The 26777-nt window shown below is 50.4% G+C and overlaps 2 protein-coding genes across 2 annotated transcripts in view; one reads left to right on the top strand and one right to left on the bottom strand.

The window, feature by feature from the left end:
- The window catches only part of PIGL (phosphatidylinositol glycan anchor biosynthesis class L), a 44219-nt gene extending 28096 nt beyond the window's left edge, over positions 1 to 16123 (top strand). The window contains exons 4-7 of the mRNA XM_083480126.1: positions 5318 to 5385; positions 10284 to 10315; positions 14056 to 14189; positions 15624 to 16123. Of these exons, the coding sequence (XP_083336252.1) occupies positions 5318 to 5385; positions 10284 to 10315; positions 14056 to 14189; positions 15624 to 15722 (333 nt within the window). The 3' untranslated portion in view covers positions 15723 to 16123. The remainder of the gene's footprint in view (positions 1 to 5317; positions 5386 to 10283; positions 10316 to 14055; positions 14190 to 15623) is intronic.
- Positions 16124 to 17995: 1872 nt separating this feature from the next.
- Positions 17996 to 26065, bottom strand: CENPV (centromere protein V). Its single transcript, XM_083480116.1, has 5 exons — positions 25716 to 26065; positions 23235 to 23333; positions 21469 to 21538; positions 19623 to 19737; positions 17996 to 18267 (listed from the first exon to the last, which is right to left on the bottom strand). Exons 1-5 carry the CDS (start codon positions 25985 to 25987, stop codon positions 18143 to 18145), a joined length of 681 nt encoding a protein of 226 aa, XP_083336242.1. The 5' UTR covers positions 25988 to 26065; the 3' UTR covers positions 17996 to 18142.
- Positions 26066 to 26777: the final 712 nt, after the last annotated feature.

Genomic DNA, 26777 nt, shown 5'->3' with positions numbered 1-26777 from the left:
ATTTTGGTCCGCCATCTTGAATCAAAATGGTGCCCAAGCATTGGCAGAGACCACCCCCCTCACCTTGAGAGTTTGGTGGCGATATCTCCAGAGGAGGCCATAGCAGATGGCGTCGTTTTGACATCTGCCGCCCTTGGCCTCCCGTTCGAAAAGGATGGGCAAGCTATCAACGTCATAAATAGCTCAATGATTGAGATATTTGTAGAATAAATTTGGAAGAAATTCTTCCAACTTTCCTTCTTCTTTTTTTCTCTTTTGTTCTTTTTTAATATATATGTGTGCTTATCTGAAATATATATGTATTTGCAATATTTTGCTTATATTTTGTAATAATTATGTTAAATTAATGAAATACAGAAATAGATAAACAAAAAAATATATTTTTTAAAACCCTCGACCGTGGGGGTGAGGCACTGAGGCGGCGGCTGTGCTGAGATTGGGTTTGTGCCAGGCAAGAGCAGGAAAGAGCCCTCTCAGAAGCCGGCCACACCTCTCCTCCTGGGCTTTTCTTGGGGTGCTCTGCCTGTTCCCCTGCCTCATTGCAGAGCAGTGTGTGTGTTTGTGTGAAGCCCTTCCTGGCAGCAGGGTGGAGACCTAGCCGGTAGGGAAGGCCGGGCAGCAAAGCCTTTGATCCTCCCTCTCTGCCCTTTCCCCTACTCTCTGGGCGGCCATGTCTCTTCTTGTGCAAGCGGGGAGGTGCCTGCGCCAGGGCAAAGCTGCTCCTCGTCACCCAAGGAGTCAAACCGGACCAGCAAGGAAGGAGGGAGGTGCTCTTCTTCTTCTTCCTTTCCTTTGCAGGAGCTGGGATAGCTCAGTCGGCAGAGCGCAAGGTGCATCATCTTAGGGTCCTGGGTTCGAGTCCCGCGCTGGGCAAAAAAATATTCCTGCGCTGCGAGGGGTTGGACTGGATGACCCTCGTGGTCCCTTCCAACTCTGCGGTTCTGTGATTCTGTGAAGTCTACCGTGTCTGCCCCTGCCAGCCAAGGAGTGGTCCAGCGCCCTTGGCCACACCCTCTGACACATAATGCACCAGGACAAATTTCCTCAATTTTCATTTCCTCAAGTTTGTCCCTTTTCCACATCTGTGTTTGAAGAACTTAAGGGTAGCGAGGAAAGTCCCAGAACGAAACAGACGACTTAGAGGGGCTAAATCCATAACCTTCTCAGTTACTGAATTTGTTTTGCAGTTCTTTCCCTCCAGATCTCCACCGTCCGTTGAATATCTAAACACTTTTGGCCTTTAGCTTTAAAACTTATCAATCACCACTTTTGGTCTTCTAGATTTCTCTCTTTATGTGTTTTAAAGCCCTTCACAGCCTAGGACCCTCGTACCTACGGGACCGCCTCTCCCGGTATGCCCCACGGGGGACCTTAAGGTTCATAAATAGCAACACCCTAGAGGTCCCGGGCCCTGAGGAAGTCAGATTAGCTTCAACCAGAGGCAGGGCCTTTTCAACACTGGCCCCGGCCTGGTGGAACGCTCTGCCTCATGAGACCAGGGCCCTGCAGGATCTGATTTCGTTCCGCAGGTCCTGTAAGACAGAGTTGTTCCGCCTGGCCTTTGGCTTGGAATTAACTTGATCCCCTTCCCCTCTTTCCTTTCTCCTTCTGTGATGGAACTCCTATTTGGGGACTTCCCTGGCTTTTTTCTGGCCCACGTAGGACCAGTTTGGATAGTTAGCCTTGGTGAAGATTTGACATTTTCTCCCCCCAAACAGTTTTTGATCTGGGCTTCCACTGAAATGAGGCTGCACTTTAAGTAGTATTTTAATCCCGTTTTTTCAGTTGTATTTTAATCAATTGTTATTATCCCTGATGTTAGCCGTCCTGAGCCTGGTCTTGGCTAGGGAGGGCGGGGTAAAAATAAAATTTTATATATATATATATATATATATATATATATATATATATATATATATATATGCTTTCGTAGATTTTCACGGGTACAGGAATGCAGGTTTTGGTGTCTTCGGGTGTCTTCCCGTGTAAGAGTTGGGGTGTCTAGGCGACGTTTCGACAAGGTCTCACTCGTCATCTTCAGGCTGGTGCTTTCGGCTTCTTGTTACTGGAACAGAGCAGGATCTCAGTGTTTGAGTTCCTATAAATACTGTTGAGGGGGTGTGGTGTATAGCCTCCAACGTTCTGGGCAGAGAGGAAGTTCCCAGGTTAGTGTGCCTTTTCTTCTTTTGTTCCTTAATTACTTGAGGGATATCTTGAGTGATTTCTTGAGTGAATTTCTGAGTACCACTTAGGTGGGTCATTAAGTGTGGATTAGTTGCTAAAGCTTTCGTGTCTTGACCTCTTGAGCTTGTGAAGAGTTTTTCTGAGAAGATGGCTGTACTGCACTTAGTTGTGCTCTGGCTTGGCTTCGTGTATAGGGGCGAGCTGTGGTTTTGTGCCCTGTGCCAGCCAGATCTGTGTAGGGATTGCAGGGGGGTGCAGCATCCGGAGGTGCCACTATGGTTTGGCTACTGGATGGTGTCTGTAATTTATCTGTGGAGAGGGTCTGGGTTTGGGTCTGGTGTGGTTGATTGGTGATGGCCAATCCTCACAACATGAACAAGCGTGACGACACGTCCCGCCTGCCAGACATCTGGAAATTAGCCCTCCCCACAAAAACCGACACCAGAACCAGAGGCACACAGAACGCCATCACCTCTACAGTATTTATAGGAACTCAAACACTGAGATCCCGCTCTGTTCCAGTAACAAGAAGCCGAAAGCACCAGCCTGAAGATGACGAGTGAGACCTCGTCGAAACGTCGCCTAGACACCCCAACTTTTACACGGGAAGACACCCGAGGACACCAAAACCTGCATTCCTGTACCCGTGAAAATCTACGAAAACATATATATATATATATATATATATATATATATGCAGGTTTTGGTGCCAATATCCTCAGAAACCCCAAAGATAAAATCCAGTTGGAAAACCAAGGGGTCTATGAAATACCCTGCAAAGTCTGCCCAGCCACGTACATTGGACAAACAAACAGACGAATAAATGCACGTATCGCAGAACACAAGAATGCCGTCAAAAAAGAAGAAAAATCTTCCTCTCTTTTCCAACACATGAAAGAAACAGGACACGAAATTAATTTTGCAGATTCCAAATTGCTCTTTAACATGGAACATCACCACAAGAGAATAATCATGGAAGCCATCGAGATAGAGAAACACCCTCACAACATGAACAAGCGTGACGACACGTCCCGCCTGCCAGACATCTGGAAATTAGCCCTCCCCACAAAAACCGACACCAGATCCAGAGGCACACAGAACGCCACCACCAATCAACCACACCAGACCCAAACCCAGACCCTCTCCACAGATAAATTACAGACACCATCCAGTTACCAAACCATAGTGGCAACTCCGGATGCTGCACCCCCCTGCAATCCCTACACAGATCTGGCTGGCACAGGGCACAAAACCACAGCTCGCCCCTATACACGAAGCCAAGCCAAAGCACAACTAAGTGCAGTACAGCCATCTTCCCAGAAAAACTCTTCACAAATTCAAGAGGTCAAGACACGAAGGCTTTAGCAACTAATCCACACCTAATGACCCACCTAAGTGGTACTCAGAATATCACTCAAGAAATCACTCAAGATATCCCTCAAGTAATTAAGGAACAAAAGAAGAAAAGAACACTAGCCTGGGAACTTCCCCTCTGCCCAGAACTTTTGAGGCAATACACCACACCCCTCTACAGTATTTATAGGAACTCAAACACTGAGATCCCGCTCTGTTCCAGTAACAAGAAGCCGAAAGCACCAGCCTGAAGATGACGAGTGAGACCTCGTCGAAACGTCGCCTAGACACCCCAACTTTTACACGGGAAGACACCCGAGGACACCAAAACCTGCATTCCTGTACCCGTGAAAATCTACGAAAACATATATATATATATATATATGCTTTCGTAGATTTTCACGGGTACAGGAATATATATATATATATATATATATTGCATCCTCAGGTTGCTTCAATTCCTTTCTTTTTCCTACGCGTCTACAAGTTCTCCAGGACTAAGTTCACAGTCAAGATGTGTTGTGCATGTTCTGTTTGTTACACGCGTGAGAAAATGTCAATAAAAACCATTACTTTCTGTGGGCCTGCTCTGGTTAAAACTTAGAATGTAAGAAGAGGCTGGCAGGATCTGTTCCAGCATCCCATTCTCATGGTGGCCAGCCTGATTTCCCACGGGAAAGCCCACAAAGAGGGCCCAAGTTCAAGAACAACTCTCCTCACTTGCAATTCCCAGCAGCTGGTATTCGGAGGAAGGCTGCCCTCTGGCCGCGGGGGGTGGGGTGGGGGTGGGGTGGGCAACCTGGCCATTGTGACTACTAACCACCTATCATAGAGTTCACGAATTCATCTAAACCTCTTTTAAAGCCATCCATGTAGCTGACTGTCATTACAGTGGTACCTCAGGTTACATACGCTTCAGGTTACAGACGCTTCAGGTTACAGACTCCGCTAACCCAGAAATGGTACCTCGGGTTAAGAACTTTGCTTCAGGATGGGAACAGAAATCGCGTGGCAGCAGTGGGAGGCCCCATTAGCTAAAGTGGCGCTTCAGGTCAAGAACAGTTTCAGGTTAAGAACGGACCTCCGGAACGAATTAAGTACTTAACCCGAGGTACCACTGTATATCCTTGTGGCAGCAAGTTCCATAGTTTAACGGCATGCTGTGTGAAGAAGCTCTTTCCTTTATCCTATTGTATGTGCTGCTTTGCGGGGCTTTCACCTCCAACACAGGTTATATACCTTTCAATAAACTGAATGGGAATCAGGGTCCAAAGACCTCGAAATAGCATCTCCTGACACCCTGAAATCGGATCCTTCAGGGCATATAGCGTCCAAACACTCCCTGCCCAAATCACAGCTGTCTTCATTTTATTATCTGTCTGCCTCAGTGGGAGAAAAAGGAAACTGGACCCAATCCACCACAAAGACCATCTCTATCAGGGTGGATCTCCAGTCCTTGAACTGTTTCCAAAACAGCTGGTGGGGTAGAATAAGAACTAATTTTTCACCTGACAAATTGGTGCCTGAGTTTGCTGCTTCTTTTCTCGTCCTCTGCCCTCCCCACTGCCCTTTCCTTTTCTGCCATGTCTTTTAGACTGCTAGCTTGTATATAAAGAATGTATTGTATCGGTTGACTGTATGTAAGCTGCTCTGGGAGCCGTTTTTGACTGGAGGGTGGGTTTAAAATGCTCTAATTTTAAATATATAAATATATTTTAAAGTATGGGACTGTATAAATCCTTCCTTCCTTGTTCTCCTTTTCTCTTCCCTCCCCGCACAGGTAGTGACCTTTGACGCGAGAGGAGTGAGCGGTCACCTGAACCACAAATCCCTTTACACCGCTGTCAGGTACAGTCTTCCTATCATTCGGCAAGCAAGGGTGGTGCATTTGGGGGACAGTTAAGACCCTCCCCCCCATCCCATCTACCCAAGACCTTGGAAAGTCTCAGCTGCTGGCAATAACCCAATTCATTCCTGGTCTGACACCCCACAGAGCCACAGCGAGCCACGGTAGACAATAGTGAGCTAGGTGGACCAGGGATCTGACTCGTTTTGAGGCAGTTTCCTGTTTATATTACCTCTCTACTAATTACCACCTGGACTAGAAACCTGCTTTCTAGGGGGAAAGCCACAGATCAGTGGCAGAACATCTGCTTTGCATAGATAGATAGATAGATAGATAGATAGATAGATAGATAGATAGAGTGGTGACTCGCAAGACGAAAAGAATCCATTCTGTGATTCTCTTCATCTAGTGGTTTTTTCGTCTTGCAAAACAAGCCCATTGACGGATTAGCGGATTAGCGCTATTAGCGGCTTTTAGCGGCTTATCTGCTGATCGGATCAGCTGATAAGCAGCTTAGCGGCTTCGAAAAAGGGGGGAGGGAAGGGGGGGAAAACCAGCAGGAACTCGCAAGACATTGTCGTCTTGCAAAGCAAGCCCATAGGAAATTCGTTTTGCGAAGCACCTCCAAAATGGAAAACTCTTTCGTCTAGCGAGTTTTCCGTCTTGCAAGGCATTCGTCTTGCGGGGCACCACTGTAGATAGATACAGATAGAAAGAGAGAGAGAGATGTCCACCCCCATTGTTCTACCTGGACACTGAGGTCCAGCTCTGAGGGCCTTCTGGCGGTTCCCTCGCTGCAAGAAGCCACGTTACAGGGAACCAGGCAGAGGGCCTTCTTGGTAGTGGCACCCGCCCTGTGGAACGCCCTCCCACCAGATGTCAAAGAGAAAAACAACTACAGTGGTACCTGGGGTTACATACGCTTCAGGTTACAGACTCCGCTAACCCAGAAATAGTGCTTCAGGTTAAGAACTTTGCTTCAGGATGAGAACAGAAATTGTGCAGCAGCAGCAGCAGGAGGCCCCATTAGCTAAAGTGGTGCTTCAGGTTAAGAACAGTTTCAGGTTAAGTACAGACCTCCGGAACGAATTAAGTACTTAACCTGAGGTACCACTGTACCAGACTTTCAGAAGACATCTGAAGGCAGCCCTGTTTAGGGAAGTTTTTAATGTTTAATAGGTTATTGTATTTTAATATTCTATTGGAAGCCGCCCAGAGTGGCAGGGGAAACCCAGCCAGATCATTATTATTATTATTATTATTATTATTTATTCTTTGCCTAAACATGGGGGATTGGGAAAAGCGCAGGAGAGGCAGTGCTATTTTTCTAGAAAAAGAGGTGGCGGAATTCACACTGAACACTTCCCTTGTCCTCTTATAATGGCAATGGTGCCCACCTGAGAGGTGCAGGAACTGAGCTCTGGTGATTTTTGGCTGGGGAAGAAAGCCCAGGGAGAGGAAATGTATATTTGTGTGTATAGAGAAAGAGTGTGTGTGTGTGTGTGTGTGTGTGTGTGTGACCCTTCCACTCACCAACCCTATCAGCCCTTTCCCCCTATCCCTGACCAATCTCCCCCCCCTTTAAAAGCTCGCTCACCCCCTCACCTATCAACCCACAGCTCACCCCCAAAGCCCTGCCCGCTTTTAAAGCAGCGGGGAGGGTGCGTCATGCCCCGGGAAGGGGCTCCAGCCTTCCTGGGCCAGCCTGCCATTCTTCTGCATGCTGCAATACGTGACGACGCCATACATTCTTATTTCTATAGGAAGATATACAGAGAAGAAGAGAGGGGAGGGGAGAGTGTGTCTGTGAAAGTTCCCTGTGTATAGCATTCCCTGGATCAGGAAAGGCTGCCCAAGCTTTACTCTACACACACACACACACACACACACACACACACACACACACCCCACGCCAGCCGCAGCCGAGGCCGAACTCTAAAAACAAACATTCCCAAAATGGCAACGCCGCAGAGCTAAGCTGGCTGCAACCTCTCCCCTCTTTGGCCCGGCTCCAGCCCTCGCCACTCTTGTCTTTCAGGGGGGGAGTGGAAAAGGACTGAAACTCTCTCCCTCTCTCCCCCACCCCCCTGCCCCCCTCTCTCGTCTATGTCTGCAAAAGCTGCCCAGCTCAGTCCATTCCCATCTATAGTCTTAAAAGGACAGGATGATCGCAGTGGGGAAGGGTCTCTGCATTCCCCCTCGCTGGCTAGAAAGCAGCTGTGATCCTGCCCTGCGGCTCCTCCACCAGGCAGCCTCTCTGAATTAGCCGCCACAAGAACCTACAGTGCTGCCTTACAGGCCAGGTTGCCAGGTCTAGCCCAGTGTAGTCGACACTGACCGGCAGCGGCTCTCCAGGGTTTCATGCAGCGGACGTCCCCAACCCCACAGTACTGGGGAGGGGAGGTTTTGAACCTGGGACCTTCTGCATGCAAAGCGGTCACTCTACGAATGTGCCCCAACCCTGAGAAATAAAACAAGATTCTAGACCTCATGGTTCTCAGTTCGTAGGGACTTCAGAGCTGCCTTATACACAGCCATAGAGGCATACCTAGGGCAAGGAGCTGCGTTGGCAACCCCCGCTGCAAAAAAAATCCCTTTTCCGTAAGAGCCACATTAGAAATTACAACTTTTTATGCAACCCAAGTGCTGTTTATTTCATTTATAAGAGATTTCTCACCCACCCTCCAGCCTAAGGTCGTAGGATGGGTTGCAATAATAATAATAATAAATAATAATAATAATAATAATAATAATAATAATAATAATAATGATAATAAATTTTATTTATACCCTGCCCTCCCCAGCCAAGACCGGGCTCAGGGCGGCTAGCACCCAAATTAAAACAATTGTTTGAAATACAACTTAAAAACAAGATTAAAATACAACATTAAAACATTAAAATACAAGCCTCATTTCAGTGGAAACTCAAATCAAAAGCTTTTTTGGGGATGAAAACGGCAAGTCCACCAAGGCTAACTATCCAATTAAGCAAGAAGCCCCTATCCATCCCTGGCTTCCCTCCTCACCCGGTGACACACCATTTTGAACCACTGCAATAAGGATTTCTTTCCATTATTGCGCAGAGTTCGGTAACTCTCTGGGTCTCTCTCTCTCCCCCCCCCCCCGCCTGCCTAATCACACCCCACCCTTTTTGGCTGCAAGGGACAATGGTGCAACTTGCAAAAGGCAAGCTGGAAAGAGCAGCTGTGAGGGCACTGCTGCCGCTGCTGCCCCCTCCTGGCCTTCCGTGGAGCAGAAGAACACGGGAAGAGCTGGATGAGGCCAAGTGGGGACCACCTGGGATTCCAGCATCCTATTCTCATAGTGTCCAGCCAGAAGCCACTATAGGAAACCTGCAAGAGGGAGCCCTCTCTCCCCGCCTGCGGTTTCCAGCACTGACACACAGAAGCATCGCTGCCTCTAACTGTGGAGGGCAGAGCACAGCTATCTCCTGCGTGAATTTGCCTCATCCTCTATTAAAGCCATCCAGACTGACGGCCATCACTGCTTCCAGTGGGAGGGAGTTCCGCAGTATAACGAAGCATGAATAATAATAATAATAAATTTTATTTATATCCCGCCCTCCCCAGCCAAGACCCGGCTCAGGGCGGCTAACATCAAATATAAAAACAATTGATTAGAATACAGCTAGCTCATAAAAACAAAATTAAAATACAACATTAAAATGCAGCCTCATTTCAGTGGAAGCCCAGATCAAAAACTGTTTGCGGGGACAAAAAGGTCAAATCTTCACCAAGGCCAACTATCCAGACTCGTCCTACATGGGCCAGAAAAAAGCCAGGGAAGTCCCCAGATAGGAGTTCATCACAGAAGGAGAAAGGAAAAAGGAAAGAGGGGAAATGGATCAAGTTGATTCCAAGCCAAAGGCCAAGCGGAACAACTCTGTCTTACAGGCCCTGTATCAGATCCCACAGGGCCCTGGTCTCATGAGACAGAGCGTTCCACCAAGTTGGGGCCAGTGCTGAAAAGGCCCTGGCTCTGGTTGAGGCTAATCTGACTTCCTTAGGGCTGTGTGTTTGTGTCTGTAAGAAGCTGCTTTGGATCACAGAGCTGGAGAGCTGAAGGGCTGCTTTCTCTGGCATTTGTATCCCTCCCTTCTTCGACGGAATTTGAGGCATGATAATAATAATAATAATAATAATAATAATAATAATAATAATAATAATAATAATAATTATTATTATTATTATTATTTATACCCCGCCCATCTGGCTGGGCTTCCCCAGCCACTCTGGGCGGCTTCCAACAAAATATTAAAATACTGCAATACATCAAACATTAAAAGCTTCCCTAAACATTTAGGCATGTGTGTTTTCCTCGTGTTTCGTCCTCACAACAGCTCTGTGAGGTAGACTTGCCCGCTGCACGTTGCCTGGCCCAGCAGTCTTTACTTCTGAGGGGGGGTTCAAAAGGAGAAGGATCCCTGGCCCTGCTTTGCACGCAAGATCATTTCCCCTGGCTCATTTTCCTTGAACTTTGATCGCGGCTCCCGTTCGTCTGGACGGCGCGCAGAGAACGATGTGCGTAGAAACTAACCTACTGTACAAAAATTTACATGGGTTGCCCTGCCCACTTTTGCCTCTGGCCCCACCCACCAGCGCCATGTGGCCCTCGGAAGGTTTCCCAGAAGAAAAGCCGGCCCTCGGGCTTGAAAAAGTCTCCCTAACCCAACAGTTTTTGTTTTTTTTAAGTTTGATTAATGCAGGTAAGTCTGATTAACCATTTGTTGACAAACCGGTGTCACCGACAGATTTTAAAAGTTTTAGTCTTCCAAGAGGGCTGCATTGCTTGATGAGTGAGACTTTGCAATTCCGTTGAAGGTAGCTGGATTCAACCCCACGCGGTGTTTACTCACCCCTGTTCTGTTTGTATTTTGCAGGCACCTGCATTCCGAGAAGAAGTTTCCAGAAGGTGTTTATCATTGCTTATTTATTTATTATTGGGGGATTTTTCCTGGCCATTTTTTTAAAAGCCATCCAGTACAACTGCAGATTGCACATAGTCGTCCGGTGCAAAGAGAAGGACACACAAACACACAGCGCACCCAACACATAACTGTGCAACTCACAGCTGCAGGATATAACAGTGTTGGATGGCTTAGGCAATATTTTTGAGTGCTTGGCTGATTGCAGTTATACCCCTTTTTTTTTTCCAAGGCGGCAGATACACAGTTCTCCCCGTTCCTCATTTAATCCCCCAAACTGCCCTACAAGGTAGGCTAAGCTGAGCTTCATGGCTGAGTAGGAGAAGAATCCGTACAATTATAGATTATTAATGAAATAATGGAACAAATTTGCTGCCCTTTAGTGACGTTCCAAATGGCACGGTCCAGAGGGGCCTACCCCACCTTGCCCAACAACAGAGCCGGCTCAGGGTGGGTGAGATTCGGCCGCCTGTCTGCAAAGTGCTGCCTGGGGTCAGGTGGGTACCCTGACCGCCACCGGCATCCCCTCCCAAACCACGGGCTCCCCTCAGCGCTGCTCCGCCACTGAGGCAGCCGGCCGCCGCCCACGACTCCTCCGATTGACGTCACCCTCTTCCCTGACCCACAATCGCCCAAGGCCCAGGGAACGCCCGCCTGCCCGCTTTAGGCTAAGCTGATTCCAAATATAGCCGCCGTTCCTGGCAGGTCTTAATTTGATCTGGCAGCCATGAGAGGCTGTCACATTAGGAGGGCTTAAGTGGGGGCCTTGGAGGGGGGCAGCAGTGACGTCGGGGCCTGGAGGGCAACCGACCCAAAGCGCATCTGTCTGCGGGAACCACCTGCTCCTGTGCCTTCCTGCAAATCCCAAAATCCACCTGAGCTGTTGAGAGCTGAAGAAAGGAGCGCTTGCTATTTTCCGAGACGCCTCTTGCTTTTTGGCTTCCCGGCTCGCTCCACAAACAGAAGGGACGCACGCAAAAATATTCCCTCTGTCTCATAAATTCCTCCCCCCTGCAATTCCAGCTTCTGTCACTCACCCCCCCCCCAAATCTAACTTGCAAGGCGGCAAAGGGGGCCTTTGATCCAGTGTATTAACGCAGCACCTGCTGTCCCAGAGGATACGTCTGGCGCAGGAAGTCCTTGCCCTGTCCCCAACCCCATATTTGAGATCTTGGAGCAGTGGTAACAAGCCTCTTTCAAACCAAGGGCCACATTCCCTCCTAGCAAACCTTCTGAGGGCCACATGACGGTGGTGGGCGATGCCAGATGTCAACATGGGAGGAGCAAGGAATGTCAATCTGACCTTTAACAGGAGGCACATTTAGCCTCCCAAGTCAGGCGAAAACAATGAAGGAGGTTGCGAAGCAGGGCATGGCCAAAGGAGAGCCCCAAGGGCCACATAGAGCGGGCTGCAGGGCTACATTTGGATCCTGGGGCCTAGGGGTCCCCATCCCTGTGTCTAATGGGCTAAGGTAAAGGGCGAACCAGAGCAGCGCACGGAAACACCATTTACCTTCCCGCCAGAGTGGTACCTATTTATCTACTTGCACTTTGACGTGCTTTTGAACTGCTAGGTGGGCAGGAGCTGGGACTGAGCAATGGGAGCTCACCCCGTCGCGGGGATTCGAACCACTGACCTTCTGATCAGCAAGTCCTAGGCTCTGTGATTTAACCCATAGCGCCACCCGCGTCCCTAATGGGCTAAGACAGCACCCCCAAAAAGTTACGAGAGTAATTCAGAAACAGTCACTTTGAAACAGTGCCACAAGTCATGGGTTAAGAAGCAGCTTGACACAGATTCCAGGGCCTTCTTAGAAGCCAGTCAAGGAGGAGCCCTTTGTGGGGCCACCACCACATGCACGAAAAAGACCCCGCCCCTCGTGCCCCAAAATGCAATATGCCCAGATGGCTGGACCATGGCTTGGGCTTCTGAGGCTGGTCTTGAGACCAGGGGAAGTTCACCTGGGATGCCACGCAGCTCTTCTCAGAGTAGACCTCTTAGAATGAATGGACCAAAGTTAGTCGTACCCATTGGTTGTTTAGGCATTGTTTTAATGCGGCTTTTAGCTTATCACCGGGTTTAATTATTTTCCTGAAGGTATCAAACAGTTGGGGGGGGGGGTTCACAAATTCTTTTTGTAAACCGCTTCGAGGTATTCTTTACAGGCCTTGGCTGGGGAGGGAGGGGTATAAATAAAAAAATTTATTATTATTATTACAGCCAAGTAGTCTATAAGACGGGACGCGGGTGGTGCTGTGGGTTAAACCACAGAGCCTAGGACTTGCTGATCAGAAGGTCGGCGGTTCGAATCCCCGCGACGGGGTGAGCTCCCATTGCTCGGTCCCTGCTCCTGCCAACCTAGCAGTTTGAAAGCACGTCAAAGTGCAAGTAGATAAATAGGTACCGCTCTGGCGGGAAGGTAAACAGCGTTTCTGTGCGCTGCTCTGGTTCGCCAGAAGCGGCTTAGTCATGCTGGCCACATGACCCGGAAGCTGTATGCCGGCTCCCTCAGCCAATAAAGTGAGATGAGCGCTGCAACCCCAGAGTCGGCCACGACTGGACCTAATGGTCAGGGGTCCCTTTACCTTTACCTTAGTCTATAAGACAGATAAAACGATGTTGCATTTGCAGAGAAAGTCGCAGCAGCAAAGGGAAAATCTTACAGCGCCCCAGTATGGGTGGCCTGGCAGCCACAGACGGATATTCTGGGGGAAATGTGGGTGAGGGGAGCAGGTGGGGTGTCCTTTTTCATCCTATCAAAAGCAGCAAGCAGTGCCTGGAGCTTGCAAATCACCTCCCAGAGTCAGATTTGGCCAGTTCAGCGTCAGACAGCGCCATCTGTTGGGAATGTCCATTTATGACATGCCATGGGACGCAGCATCCCAAGGGAGCAGCGATGCTGGCGGCCTAGAGCAGCCTCTGCTGACCTGGCGCCCTCCAGCTGCCTTGGACTACAGCTCCCATCAGCCCCAGCCGTCCTGGGAGTTGTAGTCCAAAGCACCTGGAGCTTGGCGAAGGCTTGACTTGGAGGGCATCTTCAGGGAGGGCTGTAAATGTCCCCCTAGAGCAGGGACCAGCAAACTTTTTCAGCAGAGGGCCGGTCCACTGTCCCTCAGACCTTGTGGGGGGCCGGACTATATTTTTGGGGGGGAAATGGACAAATTCCAATGCCCCACAAATAACCCAGAGATGCATTTTAAATAAAAGCACACATGTTAAATGATCATGTTAAAAACACGCCGATTCCCGGACCGTCTGCGGGCCGGATTGAGAAGGCGATTGGGCTGGATCCGGCCCCCGGGTCTTAGTTTGCCCACCCATGATCAGGACACTAGACTTCTGTTGATGCAGCCCAGAATAGCATTGACCTTTTTTTGCTTCTGCAGCACTGACTCAAGTTCAGCTTGACAGGTTTTATTGGTTATCGTAGCTTTGCATATTTTTGCGGTGGTGTTTGGTCTTGCACCTGACACAGAGTGTGAATCCTAGGAAGGAAGAAACTGAACTCAGCCGGGCTTACTTCCAAGTAGAGCATTGTGCCAGAGAAACCTATTGGAATAATACTACTCACTATCACACTTGCAACTATCCCATCTAAGGCTAAAATCTCCTGCCCACTTAATCTGGTCGGAAGCCCCACCTGAACACCATCGAACTTACTGCCAACTAAACACAGAAAGCTAGCTGGATCTCACCGGCTCTTTATTCTCTGTTTCCCCCACCCAGGTTGCCAAGTCCTCACCCTGGAGACGGTGAACCTTTTCCGCAAGTATATCTCCATCCTCGATGCCCCCATCAGTTACCTCCGGAGCCCAGATGTCCTGGTTGTGTTGGCAAGAAAGGATGCAGACTTAGCCAAGGTGAGAGCCATAGGATATCCAGAGTTCCTAGTGCAGCCCATTCCAATCATCATCATCATCATCATTTTCCCACCCACCCAGCAGCCTTGAAAATGAACTTGAGGTTCTCGAGAGTTGCTGTTTTTCAAGACAACCAGCCATCTGCACAGTCCCTTCTGCAAGCACTGGTTCTACTATGCTCAAAACGAAGGGCAGGGAACCTCAGGGGCCAAATGTGGCCCTCTACAGCTGTCAGATCTGGACCTAGGGTGCTCCCCAGGGCACCCCATGCACCAGCCTTGCTTTGCCCCCTTCTGAGTGCTTTTGTCGGCCCATACCCTCATTTAGGTGATGTGGGGCTGTTTTCTGACAGAGCAGGTGGTGGGTAACCTCAGGCCCATGGATGTGGCCCTCCAGGCCTCTCTATCCGGCCCTTGGCATTCTCCCCAGGTCATGACTCTCATCACCCTTGTTTTGTGATCTCCTCTAGTGCTTTGGCCTGCCTGGGATGTGTCTTGAGCTGTGATAGCGGCTGGATTCAGATAATTACGTGCATCTATGCGTGTGTGCATGAGACAGACACACACAGAGAGAGAAACCTCTGGTTTTGAGCACCCTGCGCTCCTTCGCTAGGAGAGAAGGGATATAAATCGTAATAAAGACTAGAATTCAGCCCACTGCACAAGAGGCGAAACTCACACTCAGGGCCCCGCCCACTTTTTGCCTCTGGCTCCCACACCACCCGCATGTGGCCCCTGTAAGATTATCTGTGAGAAATGGGTTGCAAAAAGCTTACTCGATTTAGATGAAGGTTGTATTAGAATCCCAACCCCAAGAGTACAGTCGTACCTTGGTTCTCAAATGGAATCCAGAATTCTGTTCGACTTCTGAAAACGTTTGAAAACCAAGGCGTGACTTCTGATTGGCTGCAGGAGCTTCCTGTAGCCAATCGGAAGCCGTGGAAGCCCCGTCGGACGTTCGCATTCCAAAGAACGTTCAAAAACCGGAACATTCACTTCCGGAATTGCGGCGTTCGGGAGCCAAAATGTTCGAGAACTAAGCTGTTTGACAACCAAGGTACGACTGTGTGTGAAACAGAAGAGGTCAGACGATTTGCCTGTTGAGGCCTCTATTGTCTCCTCTGACTGGCAGCAACTCTCCAGGGCAGATCTTTCCTCTCCTCTCCTACCAGAAACCCTTTTTAACTAAAGGAAATGGACTGTGTCAAATTCTTGGGAGAAGAGAGAGGTTTTAAGCGGGTGCCGGAAGTATCTTAATGTTGGTGCTGGGCACACCTCACTGGGGAAAGCTTTCCACAGAACCAGGACAGGGGCAGCAACCAAACAGGCGAGGGAAGAGAAGGTCTGCTTCACCCAAGGCGTCCCGCCGATTCCTCTGTCGGCCTAACCCCAAGTCGCAATTTAAAAAGAGGGTGTTGTTCTCTTGTCCTTCCAGAGAGCCATGCGGTGCCATCTTAGCCAACTCCTCTGGTTCCGACGCCTCTACCTGTTCTTCTCGCGCTACGTGGTGATCAACTCGCTTCGCAGCCTCTGACAGGGAAGGGCCCTTTTACTCTCAGGATGCTTGGGAGGCTGGCAGGAGCGAGAGAGGCTGGAGGAGAGAAGTCCTCCTTAAAACTCTTGCTGGGCCGAGGAGGGCACAAGATCTTTCCATCCCGCTGACGCAGTCTGGTTGAGATGACGGATGTCCGAAAAACTAAGCACTCATCTGTGCCCGTTTCTGTGAAGGTGAGCGAGACGGAACTTTACAAGGCGACATAGATTATACAAGATGGGCACAGAGGAGAGGATTTATCCTGGAATGACTTCACTTTGCAGATGTTTACAGTGTGCCATCTTTTTTCAAAAGTCTCTTTTTATCATTCCACTTATGCACCACTTCCTGTAAAAGCACCTCAAAGCGATTTAGCAATAAATGGACACAGTTGCTGAAAAGTGCAGCCTCCCACAGGCAATTAAGCAAAGTCCCAAGTGGCGTGTATGGAAGACTCAGCTCAAACCTCTCTTTGCCTTGAAGTTTGGTGGATGGGCCTTGGGTCAGTCAGCCATCCTCAGCCGGACGTACCTTACAGGCTCACGTGGGGATGAAGTGGGAGCACCTTTTGCGTGCTGAACTTCTTGGAGCAAGGATGGGATATGTAGTGCTTTCTAGATGTCTTTGGACTCCCAACTCCCATCATCCCCAACACCTGAGGCTAAGCAACAGCCCTGTGGAGGGCTGAAGGTTCCCCAAAATGCGTTTTTAGAGCAGGGTGTGGTATAATGCGGCCTAGGACCCACGTACCTATGGGACCGCCTCTCCTGGTCTGCCCCGCGGAGGACCTTAAGGTCCACAAATGACAACACCTTGGAGGTCCCAAGTCGCAAAGTGGTTAGATTGGTCTCAACTAGGGCCAGGGCCTTTTCAGTACTGGCCCCGACTTGGTGAAACGCTCTGTCACAAGAGACTAGGGCCCTGCGGGACTTGACATCTTTCCGCAGGGCCTGCAAGACAGAGCTGTTCCGCCTGGCCTTTGGTTTGGACTCAGTCTGACCCTTATGTTTCCCTCCCCTTATGGTCTTGATCTATTGGGTACTTTTAAAATGAGGCTGCATTTTAAATTGCATTTTAACCTGTATTTTAAATTGGTTCCCCCCCATTATGTTTTTACTGTGATTTTATTGGTGTTAGCCACCCTGAGCCCGGCTCTGGCCAGGGAGGGTAGGGTATAAATAATTCATTTTATTTTATTATTATTATTATTATTATGGTCACTAGAGTGGGAGAGACCCGAGTTCAAGTCCTACTCAGCTAGGAGGCTTTCCCTCTCCCTGGGTGGCCTCTGGCCATCTGCTGTGTCTCTCGGCCCAGTCTACCTTGCAAGGTTGTGGCGATGAGAAAATGTGGAGGAGAACCAGGTACGTCACCTGAGGAAGGGTGGGGTAAGAATGCAAACCGACGTTTAGCCAGTCTGTAAATAAATAGATGAAAATGTGATAAAGCAGACATGATTTTAACTCACTAAGATTGCAGGAGCCACACTGAGACCCTGGCCTTCAACCACTACATTATTTGAGAGGCTCCCTTATTTATATCAATGTCCTCACACGCAGCATGTGCCTCAAGTCTCTCACTGATTTCAGCCTCCACCTTTGCCTTATGGAGGCCCGAGGTCCAGTAATAATAATAATAATAATAATAATAATAATAATAATAATAATAATAATAATAAAATTATTTATTATTTATACCCTGCCCATCTGGCTGGGTTTTCCCCAGCCACTCTGGGTGGCTTCCAACAAAACATTAAAATACAATAACATATTAAGCATTAAAAGCTTCCCTAAACAGGGCTGCCTTCAGATGTCTTCTAAAAGTCTGGTAGTTGTTTCTCTCTTCGACATCTGGTGGGAGGGCGTTCCACAGGGCGGGTGCCACCACCGAGAAGGCCCTCTGCCTGGTTCCCTGTAACTTGGCTTCTCGCAGCGAGGGAACCGCCAGAAGGCCCTCGGCGCTGGACCTCAGTGTCCGGGCAGAACGATGGGGGTGGAGACGCTCCTTCAGGTATACTGGGCGAGGCCGTTTAGGGCTTTCAAGGTCAGCACCAACACTTTGAACTGTGCTCAGAAACATACTGGGAGCCAGTGTAGGTCTTTCAAGACCATCTGGTTCCTGTGTATTTCCACAAGGCACACCAAAGAATGTAGGAAACTTCCTTGGATTTAAGTTTGCGTAGCTCATTATTGTCTACACTGGCCGGCAGCAAACCTGAAGATCCCTTCTGTTCCATTGAGCTTCCGGGTCAGAGAGTAGGCAGCCGAGAGTGGTTTGTTTTACAAAAATACAAGTTTTATTTCCCAAAGGTATTTGAAACAGAGATCGATCTCTCAGCAATCCAGGACAGATGGGCTACGGGGTGTGTGTGTTGAGAATGACCAGCCTCGGGGGCCTCTGCCCTTCCAGAGCAGGCTGGGTCACTCTTTGGACATACTCCTGATGGTGGGATGTGCCTTCACAGCCTTCTCCCATTCCTTGCCGTTGATCGCCTCTATGGTGACGCTGCTGACTGTCCCCTCGTCCAGGCAGTGCGGAGCTATTCCTGAGAGGGAGAGAAGCTTCATCAAGCAAGGCTCTCGGACTCCTAGGGATGGTCCCCTGAACTCTTGTGCTTTTGTCCCAGGTATGGTGAAGCTGTGGCTCTACAGATGCTGCTAGACTTTGATTTACATGCCGGATTTACGAATAAGCTAAACAAGCTATAGCTTGGGGCTCCACTCTCCCCCCCCACAAAAAAATGTAAAGGGGGAAAAACTGAATGTACATTTCCAAAATGTAAGATAAAAAACAAATAAAATAAAACCTACATACAGCAACAGTGTTTTGTGTTGTGTAGGGTCCTATTTGTTATGTGCAAATGGCTTTAGATAACTATTAGGTCCACAAATTACCATACAGCATATATTCAACACAAAAAGTGGCGACAATTTGTTGTTGACAAAGGAGAGCTGGGCATATAAAGGGTTCCCATTACCTTCAGTAGCTTAAAAGGTAAATGGTAAAGGGACCCCTGACCATTAGGTCCAGTCATGGCCGACCCTGGGGTTGCGGCGCTCATCTCGCTTTATTGGCCAAGGGAGCCGGCGTACAGCTTCCAGGTCATGTGGCCAGCATGACTAAGCCGCTTCTGGTGAACCAGAGCAGCACACGGAAACGCCGTTTACCTTCCTGCTGGAGTGGTACCTATTTATCTACTTGCACTTTGACGTGCTTTCGAACTGCTAGGTGGGCAGGAGCAGGGACTGAGCAACGGGAGCTCACCCTGTCGCGGGGATTCGAATCGCCGACCTTCTGATCGGCAAGTCCTAGGCTCTGTGGTTTAACCCACAGCGCCACCTGCATCCCTTCAGTACCTTAGGGCCTTATCAAACCTAAATCCAGCCCTGACTCCTTCTCCCATCAACCCACAACTATCATGGCCAACCAACAGGGATTATGTGAGTTGGAGTCTAACAACCTTTTAGGGGCCACAGGCCTGCCACCTGACAGCAGGCTCAATTCTCCAAGCGCTGGTTCTTACATAGTCAAAAGGGCACCATCCGTACGCAGGATGGAGATACTGTCAGGCTTGGGAGAACCCTCCAGTTTTGCAGGAGTACAGAAGTCTTTAAGAAAAGAACTCTCACTCGTTCGAAACACCCCTAAAAGCACCTTATTGGGACTGGGGGTGTTCAGCAGCCACAGAATGCTGACTTGTCTGTTTGGGAGTGAAGGAGGGCGACTGGAATGGAGTATACTGGGGAAGGGTCGCTGGAACCCCAAGTTGGAGCACCCTGTGCTGCAATGTAACACTATCAGTTGCATTGGGAGGGGGAAGCTGTACAGAAAGCAGCAAACCAAGGAAGACTCCCCCCTGACCCTCTTCAAGCCTCAGCCCCCCCGTGGACAACTCCCTACCGTAGCCGTCTGGGTTGGAGCGGGGCGTGTAGAAGCTCTGGACGCCGCATGTCTTGCAGAAGGTGTGCTGGGCGCAGTGGGTGTTGAAGGTGTAAGTGGCGAGGCTGTCGGCACCCTTGGCGAAAAGGACGACAAGAGCATGACACTTAAGCCGTTCTAGACAAGGCGCTTTTCCCGAGGCGCCCAAAGAGCTTTGCGCCAATGAGCATGGTGCGCACCACAACCAGCTGGTAAGGCAGGCCCCTGCTGGATCCCTGCAGTGCACTCTTTGTGAGCCTGCCCTGGAGGCTGGTCAAGGGAGCCACAGCTGGTGCAGAATCCAGCAGCCAGGAAGACCCGTTCGATAGTGGAACGGTCTCTCCTGGGAGGTGCCGGACTCCCCTTCCTTGGAGGTTTTTGAGCAGAGGTTAGATAGCTCTCTGCCAGGGATGCTTTATAATAATAATAAATTATTATTTATACCCCGCCCATCTGGCTGAGTTTCCCCAGCCACTCTGGGCGGCTCCCAAACGAGTGTTAAAAACAATACAGCATTCAATATTAAAAGCTTCCCTAAACAGGGCTGCCTTCAGATGTCTTTGAAAGATAAGATAGCTGCTTATTTCCTTGACATCTGATGGGAGGGCGTTCCACCACCGAGAAGGCCCTCTGCCTGGTTCCCTGTAACCTCACTTCTCACAATGAGGGAACCGCCAGAAGGCCCTCGGAGCTGGATCTCAGTGTCCGGGCAGAACGATGAGGTGGAGATGCTCCTTCAGGTATACTGGGCTGAGGCCGTTTAGGGCTTTCAAGGTCAGCACCAACACTTTGAATTGTGCTTGGAAACGTACTGGGAGCCAATGCAGATCTCTTGGGACCGGTGTTATGTGGTCCCGGCAGCTGCTTCCAGTCACTTTAGCTGAGAGTCTTGCATTGCAGGGGAGTGGACTCCCAGGGTCCCTTCCAACTCTACGACTGTGCTGGACTAGCTGAGTCCAGCAGGTCTCTCCTTATGCATTAGCAGACAATTTCCTGAACAACTCAGGATCAGCTTACCTGTAGGGCTACCTTCCCCTATACAGGATCATCAGAAGGAGAGCTTGCTGATAGAAACTGTGACCTACTGATTGTCACCTGGTGGCTAGAGGAAAGCAGGGCCTGCTTAGGGCTGGCTCCTCCCATGCTCAGGAATGCCCTCAATCCCCCCCCCCTTCACCCACTGGGTCCCTCTCTGGGGTCATCAGCTGGCAACTCCTCCAGGCTCTTCATCATCCTGATCTGACCAGCCCCACCTCTTGACTTTTGCCTTTTTGTTTTCCATTGTTCCGTTTCTCCTCATTTAAACTGTTTTAATATGTGTTTGTTCCCTTGAAAACCCCTTTGAGATTTCTGCAAATGGAAGCAGTGCCAGAGATATCATAAAATAAAAGAAAGGATCCCATCATCGCAGGTGGAGGGAGAGAATCTGGCTTTGGGAATAGTCCAGCAGTCCTTCCGATGTTGCTGGGCTGCCAACTCCCGTCATTCCACTGGGAGCTGGGGCCTTGGGACATCTGGGGGGGGGGCAGCCAGAGGCTCCCCCAGGCCTGGATCAGCAGCTGCTTGCTGCCTTCATTGCCAAAGGCAAGAGCCGAGGCGTCAACGTTTATCTAGATTGGCAGCCAAGTTTCTGTGCAAGTCGTTTTGCAGCCAGAGAGGTCAAAGGGCAAAGCAAAGTCCTGCCTGGGAAAAGCAAGGGTCTGATCACCATTGCAAGTGGGAAAGGAGATGGGCAGAATAAGGAGAAAGGGTGAATCCAGGCCTGTCTTTGCAGTCTGGGGGTGTTGTGCAGCTGTCGGGCGCAGCCTCCCCAACTCGCCAAACCTACCTTCAGCAACTTGAAGTGCGAGGCAGGAACGATGAAGTGCTTGTTTTGCTTCTTCACACAGATGCTGCAACTGGAAAAGGCAGGAGAGAAAGATTAAAGAAGTCAGGACCTGGAAGGCCACCTGACCCCCATGCCCATATAGTCCTGCAGGATCAAACCACGCCCACCCACTCCTCCGCTGACCGTACAGGAGGTGTCAGTTGACAAGTGGGAAGGCAGGGTTTAATTCTGCATTAGATTTATGTCCCAGTAGGGAACAAGATCACACTGTCGAGACAGCAGGATTTAATTCCCTCATCAGCTGAGCAGGGATTTACAGCCCTTTGCAAAGAGGCCCTTTGAAGTATGTTGTGCACAAAGAGGCTTTTGCAAAGCATTTAAAACAGCTCACGTGCTCCTATTTGAGCCTCCAGAGGCTTGAACCCAGAGCACAGAGAGACTCAGAAAGGGCTTTGCAAGTCTCCCTCCCTCCCTCTTTGTCTCAAACCTTGGGAGGAAACTTGCAAAGCCTTTTCCAAGTCTCCCCGCACTTCCCTTTGAAGCCTCTGAGATTGGGGGCCTAAAGGAGGGAGATACTTTCACAGCGCTTTGTGAGTCTCCCAGAGCTCCCTTTTAAGCCTTCAAGATCAGGGGCTTAAAGGGGGGGCATGGGGAGACTTGCAAAGCAAAAGGAGTTTGGACAGGTGGGCAACCCAACTCTCAAATTTGGCCCAAGAAGTAGATCCTGATAAGGACCTGGCCTGCAGAGGGGGAAAAAGGATCATCTGAAGAAATTCTATTTGCAGCACCGCACCCTACAGAATATCATAGGCCAGTGACCCAAAAAGGGGCATTTTCTGCAGTTGCCCTCAATATTATGGGATGCCCTTCCTGCTGCCATATATGATGCAACAACCATCAGCTGCTGCAGATGCTTTCTGCAGACTTAACTTTTTGCCCAGGATTACTTTGACCCCCTAAGACTGAATCCTGTTTTAATTTCTCTGAATTCCCCGAGCTCCTGTTTTTAATTTGGTTTTTGCACCCACTTATGCCACTGCTTTGCGAGTTCTACATTCTTTTTCTGGTTTAGTGAAGCAGATTTTTGAAAAACGCTTGGAAAGGATCGCTAATTCTTGAGCATCAGTTCCCCGTGGGCACGATGTTCAACACGCTCGGGGGGGGGGTGTATTTGTTTCACAAGGTATAAATGTCGGGGAAACCAAACAAACTCTGGACGTGTGAGTGCATGAGACTGGGACTGTGGGCAAAAGCGCCACATTCCAGGAACAGTTCTCTGAAAGAGCAGCTCTTGTGTTTGACCATGCTGCTACGCCAGGGGCGCCGACTTATAAAAAATATTGGGGGAGCCCGCGAAAGCTCATGAATAATAAATAAGCTCATGACTATGCAGATAAAGTGGCGCCGCCTCCTCGTGAGCGAATAGGGGAGAGCGTGCTGCGCCTATTAATCAGCTCCGAAGGAAATTGGGTGGAGCTTTTGCTCGGGAGGGAGGGCAGGAGGCATGCAGCCCGACCCTGTGCATTTGGGGCTGGGGGAGGGGCGGCGGTGGCGCTCTGCTGGAGGGGCGCCCAAGATTATTGGGGGGGCAGAGCCCCCCCAAACGAATTTTTGAGGGGGCTCGGGCCCCCTCAGGCCCCATGGAGTCGGCGCCTATGTGCTACGCCCATGAACTCCCTGTGTGTTGGTGTGCTTTCTGAACGCTTTCCGTAAACCCCCCTCAAAGTGGAAAGGGTTGGTGGAGAGGGTTTGTGGACGGCACTCACTTGCAATCAAAGACGTGGAGGTCGGCTGATGCCCAGACCTCAAAGCGCACAGCCCCACAGTGACAGCCGCCTGTGTGCTTCACCAGCCCTTGGTACTCGCTAGAGGGAGAGAGAGGGGAAAGGACAGAGGTTTGTTATTGCTCCTTTGAGGTCTGAATCAATGCACCTTTGCCTTGCTGGCCAATAACCATATTTTTCACTCTATAAGATGCACTTTCCCCTCCTAAAAAGTAAGGGGAAATGTGTGTGCGTCTTACGGCGCGAATGCAGGCTGCGCAGCTTTCGTTGAAGCGTTTCCCTCTCTGCGCAGCGCCCCTTCAGCGAAGCGGGAGGAGAAACAGAACCCCTTCTGTTTCTCCTCCCGCTTTGCTGGAGAGGCGCTGAGCAGAGAGGGAGAGAATCTATTTTTTTCTGTTCTCCTCCTCTAAAACTAGGTGCGTCTTATGGTCGGGTGTGTCTTATAGAGCGAAAAATACGGTACTGTATTTACCATTTCTGGAAGCAGTGAAATTGCAGAAGATGAACTTTGTATCTCTCACTGGGGAGGAAAAGAGAGCCGGTGGTGGTGTAATGGTTAGAGTGTCATGCTAGGACCCAGGAAAGACCTGGGTTCAAATCCCGACTTGGCTATGAAGCTCACTGGGTGCTACCTTGGGCCAGTCACACTCACACTGCCTCTCAGCCTAACCTACCTCGCAGGGTGGTTGTGGGGATTAAAGGAAGAAAAGGAGAACCATGTACGCCACCTTGCAGGGAAAGGGGGCAAATAAATCCGTCAATAAGCAACATTTCCAGAGCCACTGCCATCTGGTGAGCTTCTCGATGGAACAGGGATTTGAAGTCAAGCCTTCCACATCTACTGGCCAATAGCAAACTTGTTAAGAACATAAAAAGCTGCCTTTATACCAACTCAGGCCTGGTCCATTTTCCCCGGCGAGCTGCCTGGGATTGAATATGGGGCCTTCTGCATGCAAACCTTGCACTCTGTTATAGAGTTGTGGCCCTTCCCAGTGGCGTAGCGTGGGGGGTGCCAGGGGGGCCGGCCGCACCGGGCGCAACATCTGGGGGGGCGCGCTCGCTGCCTCCGGAGTCGCCGAAGAGCCTCGGGCGCAGGCTGTAGCGGAGCCGCATGTCTCGCGGAACCGCCGAGCTGTGCGCGCGTCCGGGCTGAAGGCGCCCGGCAGGCAGCGGCTCTCAGCGCTCGCCACGGAGGACGCGCCAGGCAGCCCCTCCTCACAGCCCCGCCTCCGCCGGTGCTGCTGCAGCTGCTGGGCCGCTGCATTTTCCTCGCCTCTCTGCCCCCCTCCTCCTCGGGGCAAGCGGCGTCGTTTGGGCGGCAGCGCCAGCGGCAACTCGCAGGTTAGGGGTTGGGGGGGCGCAAATTACGTGCCTTGCCCCGGGTTAGGGGGCGCAAATTACTTGCGTTGCCCCGGGTGCTGACAACTCACGCTACGCCGCTGGCCCTTCCCATAAAAGCAAAGTAAGATCCTAGTCCTCATGGTTCCGAATAAAGGGCTGAAGCAGGAACACAAGAAGCCACCTTGGTCTGAGTCAGGTCCCAGGTTGAGTTCCCACAATTGCCAGGCAAAACTGGGAAAGGGCAAGTCCTGCCTGAGATCCTGGACAGAACCTGCCAATCAGTTTAGACAATGCCAATCAATGGGCTGATTTGGCAGAAGTCTGCCTGGAGAGCTCAGCTGGTTTAGCTCCAAGGTTGCAGGTTCAATTCCCGTATGGACTCCATGGTTCTAGGACAGGGGTCAGCAAGCTTTTTCAGCAGGGGGCCAGTCCACTGTCCCTCAGACCTTGTGGGGGGCAGGACTATATTTTGAGGGGGGGAGGAATGAACGAATTCCTATGCCCCACAAATAACCCAGAGGTGCATTTTAAATAAAAGCACACATTCTATTGATGTAAAAACACCAGGCAGGCCCCCAAAATAACCCAGAGATGCATTTTAAATAAAACAAGACATTCTATTCATGTAAAAACACACTGATTCCCAGACCGTCAGCGGGCAGGATTTAGAAGGTGATTGGGTCAGATCCGGCCCCCGGGCCTTAGTTAGCCTACCCATGTTCTAGGAAGACAGCTTCTTAAACTCCCATTGTATTCCATTGGACTTACTCCCGGGTAAGTGGTGTTAGGACCAGCAGCCTTAGACGAGCAGGGAATCCCCACCCGCTACATTAAAAAAAAAGTCCTGAAAAATATAGAATCGTAGAGTTGGAAGAAGAGAGCTTTGAGGGCGAGGGGCTTCGTTTGGAAGGGTGGGGCATCCACCTTGCATTTGCAGGTAAAGGCCCCCCCAAAAAAGGTCGGGCGCTCCAGCAGGTGCAAAAACAAGACGCTTCCCCCAAAAGGACGGCGGCGGCGGCGATTGGCGCTTTCGATGCACGGGAGCAAAAGGGGAAAGCGGGTTGCACAGGTGGGCGGGGGCGTGTCCCGGATCGGGGCCCCCTCCCCTCCACCCTTACTCACAAGGTGTCCAGCAAAAGCCTGGCCGCCTCCTCGCAGCTCACCCGCTGGCGCTTCTGGAACTGCAGCCAGCGCTCCTTCTGCGCCCCCAGCGCCAGGGCGCACAGCTCCTCCGGGGCGGGGGCGGCGGGGGTCGCCTTGCCTTTGGAGGAGGCGCGATCCCGGGGGGAAGAGGGGATCGGGGCCGGCGGAGGCGGCGCGGGAGCTTTCCTGCCGCCGGACTGGGGGCCTCTGCGCGTCGCGGCAGCCGCCGGGGTCCTCTTCGCCTTCCCCATAGCTGCTTTCCCCCCTCTCCTCTCCTCGCCACGCCGCCCCTCTTGCGCTCGCCGCCTCGGCCGCCCGGGGGCGCTCCAGAGCTGTGCCAGCGCCTCCGGTGAGGAGCCACGTGGAGGAGGAACTATGGGGAGGGGGGAAAGGGGGGGCTCCTTCGGGGGTGCCAAGGCTGGAGCAAAAAAGCGCAAAAGGCCTTGAGACGCGGATCGACCTGTAATAATAAATATACTTTTCATGCGAGCACCAGCTGTCGACGTTTCTTGCACGGGGATTAAAACCTCCGGACATTTATTATATGATCTGGTATTTTTATTTTATTACATGTACAGCAGAACCGTCATCTTCCTGGCAAAACTTTTAAATCTGGAACTAAACTTTCTACTCGGATAACGCTGATGTTCTACTGTGCTTGTGCTCTGTTATTTTAACCCATGGGCAACTGCACTCATTCTTTGTCCCTGTTTCGCAGATCTGTTTTTCCATCTTTTTACTTTCATCTGCTCCCTTTTTAATATACATGAGAAAATGGAAATTTTAAAATATATTTTAAAAAATAAAGGTAAAGAGACCCCTGACCATTAGGTCCAGTCGTGGCTGACTCTGGGGTTGCGACGCTCATCTGGCTTTACTGGCCGAGGGAGCCGGCATACAGCTTCCGGGTCATGTGGCCAGCATGACTAAGCCGCTTCTGGCGAACCAGAGCAGCGCACGGAAACGCCATTTACCTTCCCGCCAGAGTGGTACCTATTTATCTTCTTGCACTTTGACGTGCTTTGGAACTGCTAGGTTGGC

Source organism: Podarcis liolepis (genome assembly GCF_965112155.1).
Source record: "Podarcis liolepis genome assembly, chromosome: 16".
Classification (NCBI taxonomy): Eukaryota; Metazoa; Chordata; class Lepidosauria; order Squamata; family Lacertidae; genus Podarcis; species Podarcis liolepis.
This window is presented reverse-complemented; position numbering and strand designations above follow the sequence as displayed.